General features: G+C 36.6%; 1 protein-coding gene across 1 annotated transcript in view; it reads right to left on the bottom strand.

The window, feature by feature from the left end:
* Positions 1 to 2,500, bottom strand: part of LOC125042580 — a 4,094-nt gene that overhangs the window by 360 nt on the left and 1,234 nt on the right. The window contains exons 3-6 of the mRNA XM_047638306.1: positions 2,350 to 2,500; positions 1,789 to 2,119; positions 1,037 to 1,171; positions 1 to 829 (exon numbers count right to left, since the gene is read on the bottom strand). The exon at positions 1 to 829 is cut by the window's left edge and continues 360 nt beyond it; the exon at positions 2,350 to 2,500 is cut by the window's right edge and continues 287 nt beyond it. Coding sequence (XP_047494262.1) covers positions 121 to 829; positions 1,037 to 1,171; positions 1,789 to 2,119; positions 2,350 to 2,500 — 1,326 coding nt within the window. The 3' untranslated portion in view covers positions 1 to 120. The remainder of the gene's footprint in view (positions 830 to 1,036; positions 1,172 to 1,788; positions 2,120 to 2,349) is intronic.

The following is a 2,500-nucleotide window of genomic DNA, read 5'->3' as shown; positions in this document are numbered from 1 at the left end:
AGTCAGAAAGACCAAAACTAAATTTCATTTCTTTTAACTAAGTAGATTTCCATTCTACTTTTTGAGTGAAAGCATCTCCAATTGCCATGCCTGTCAGTCATGCAGCATTTGCATTCATTCTTATCCAGCCCCCTCAATTATGCCATTTTGAGACAGGAACTTATTGAGCTGAGTGGTTGATCTGATTGACTCTAACCTTCTTTTCATTGCATCCACTGCCTCTGAAGTGTCTTCATCTCCATACTGATTGATTGCCTGGAACAAGACATCCTGCAAATCTTTAATACCTTCTAATGCTTTCCTAAAATTGTTTTTGCTTTTGCGTGAAATCTGTTTTGATTTTAGATTTGCTTTAGCTTCTGGAAATCCCTCGAACCCTTCACACCAAGAAGCAATGACAGAACCATCAGGAGCAACTTTCTGCATGTCAGCAAAATCCTTCAATGATGACAATTGTTTCTTGCCAACTGCTACACTAGCAAGCCACTGTCGATTTTCTGGAGTACTTCTGAAGTCCTGTGGTAGCTGCTGCAGATAAGCTTCACAACAATTTATCAGATGCTTGCATGCATCTCCACTCTGTCCTTTTGCACAGTTACAAGTACCACTGGTAAGGTCTACATTATATTGAACATCTTTATTGCAAACACTCTTCACAGTAAACTTGCATCTATCAGCTTCTGTACAGTTACCAACTCCACTAGATCTCCTGATTATTGGGCTGGTTCTCATTTGGGAAAGAGCCACATCAAAGAGGGACTGCCTCATGTAACCATCATAAATTTCATTCATAAAGATAATCAGATGGCTTGTTGTGTATGATATGCACCTAGAATATAAATAAAAGGAGTAAATGTTCATGTATCTCATATAAACTTACATATAAATATAAACAAAAAAGTATTCAATTCTACTATCTCAACATATCCATCGGAATAAAAGTTATAACACAAATGAGTTTGTCCAATTTATCAATACAATAACATCTTTAGACATCATTTCTAAACAATGTTGAACTTATTGCACCTCTCCTTACCTGTTGTGGATAATATCTTTAATGATGCACATAGTGGACTCAGCAATGTTGTTTGTATGTTGGTCAAGTAGTAATTTTCGTTTCCCATAGGCTATACTCCATTCTTGTTTCCTCTCCACCAGATTTGTGAGATAACTGTTGGTAATTAAAGGCATAAAAATAAAGGTTATGGAGTACTTGGTTCATAAAAGACTGATTCCGTCCAAACTGACAGAAATCTGAAATTTTGGCATTTCACAAACTGACAGATATATAAAATCAACTGCATTGGTTTGTATTATTGACAATGAATATGGGAGTAAAGCTAGTGAGGAACTGGCACTCATACAAACTTTACATCTGATCCTAACCAACCACCACCATTTATTCCATTCCTGGCAACTACTATGCAGATGGAAACGCAAGCTGAATGTTGTTCGTCTGTTTTTTTTTTTTCTCATTCTCATTTCACCTACCATTTTTTTACCCCTCTCTCTCCCCCAGTCTCACCTTCACCTTCACTCTCTTTCTCTATCTCATTAATTTATTCATGCCTCTCTCTTTTTACTTCTCCCTTTTCTGTTCCTTTTCCCTCTTCCTTTCTTCTATGTCAACCAAAAGCACATGTGTCTGTGTACATTAGGTAACTATTTATTAACAACTTTAAGAATCTATAATCCTTTCCTCAAATTTTCATTAATACTCCCTTAACCCTTGCATTCTTTCTATTATAATACAGTATGTCACAAGATCACCTAAAAATGGGAAATTACCTGTTGTATTTGACATACTGCTGGAACTCTGTACTCTGGGAAAAAGATTCCCAGAGGTATTCAAACTGATCAGGAGAATCTGAGCATAACAATTGTTGTGCAATATTCATCAGCCGGGGATGATGCTCCTTCTTGACTTCATAGGACTCATCACAGAGGCATTGCCAAACCTGCTGAAGGACATGGTAGTTGCTAATGGAAACCTGAGATTCTGGCCAAACGGCCTTTAGTGCTTTTTGTTCTGATTTGATTCTGTTGGTTCGGAAGCAATGTGGATATTCTTGCCAATAAAAAGCAGCCTTGCCCAACAACTTCTTCAGCATGTAAAATCCTAGAGGAGATAAAATAATCATTAAAAAAAAGAATGCAAGAGAAAAAATATTTTATAATTTAAAGTACTATGTAATCACAAAACATTTCATATTTGTTTTATTAGTCCCTTCCATGTCTCATTAAATTCACATATGCAATCCTTGTGATGTACTCAGACATTTGCTAAAGTTAACTGCCATCATATTTTACAAATCACCATTAACCTACTACTAATAAAATTTACAGTACCTGTTGTATAACTTTCTTCTTCTTGGGAGGATGTAAAAATTACACCCAAGGGAGCAGCACCAGCAGGTCCAGCACAAAGAAGACATGTCACAGCAGTGTTTACTTCATTTACATGGCAGGTTGTGTCTACAAACACCACATCACCTGCTTC

The sequence above is a fragment of the Penaeus chinensis genome, chromosome 32 (genome assembly GCF_019202785.1).
Source record: "Penaeus chinensis breed Huanghai No. 1 chromosome 32, ASM1920278v2, whole genome shotgun sequence".
In the NCBI taxonomy this organism is placed as follows: domain Eukaryota; kingdom Metazoa; phylum Arthropoda; class Malacostraca; order Decapoda; family Penaeidae; genus Penaeus; species Penaeus chinensis.
The sequence above is the reverse complement of the archived record's forward strand: the minus strand, read 5'-3'. Positions and strand labels throughout refer to the sequence as shown.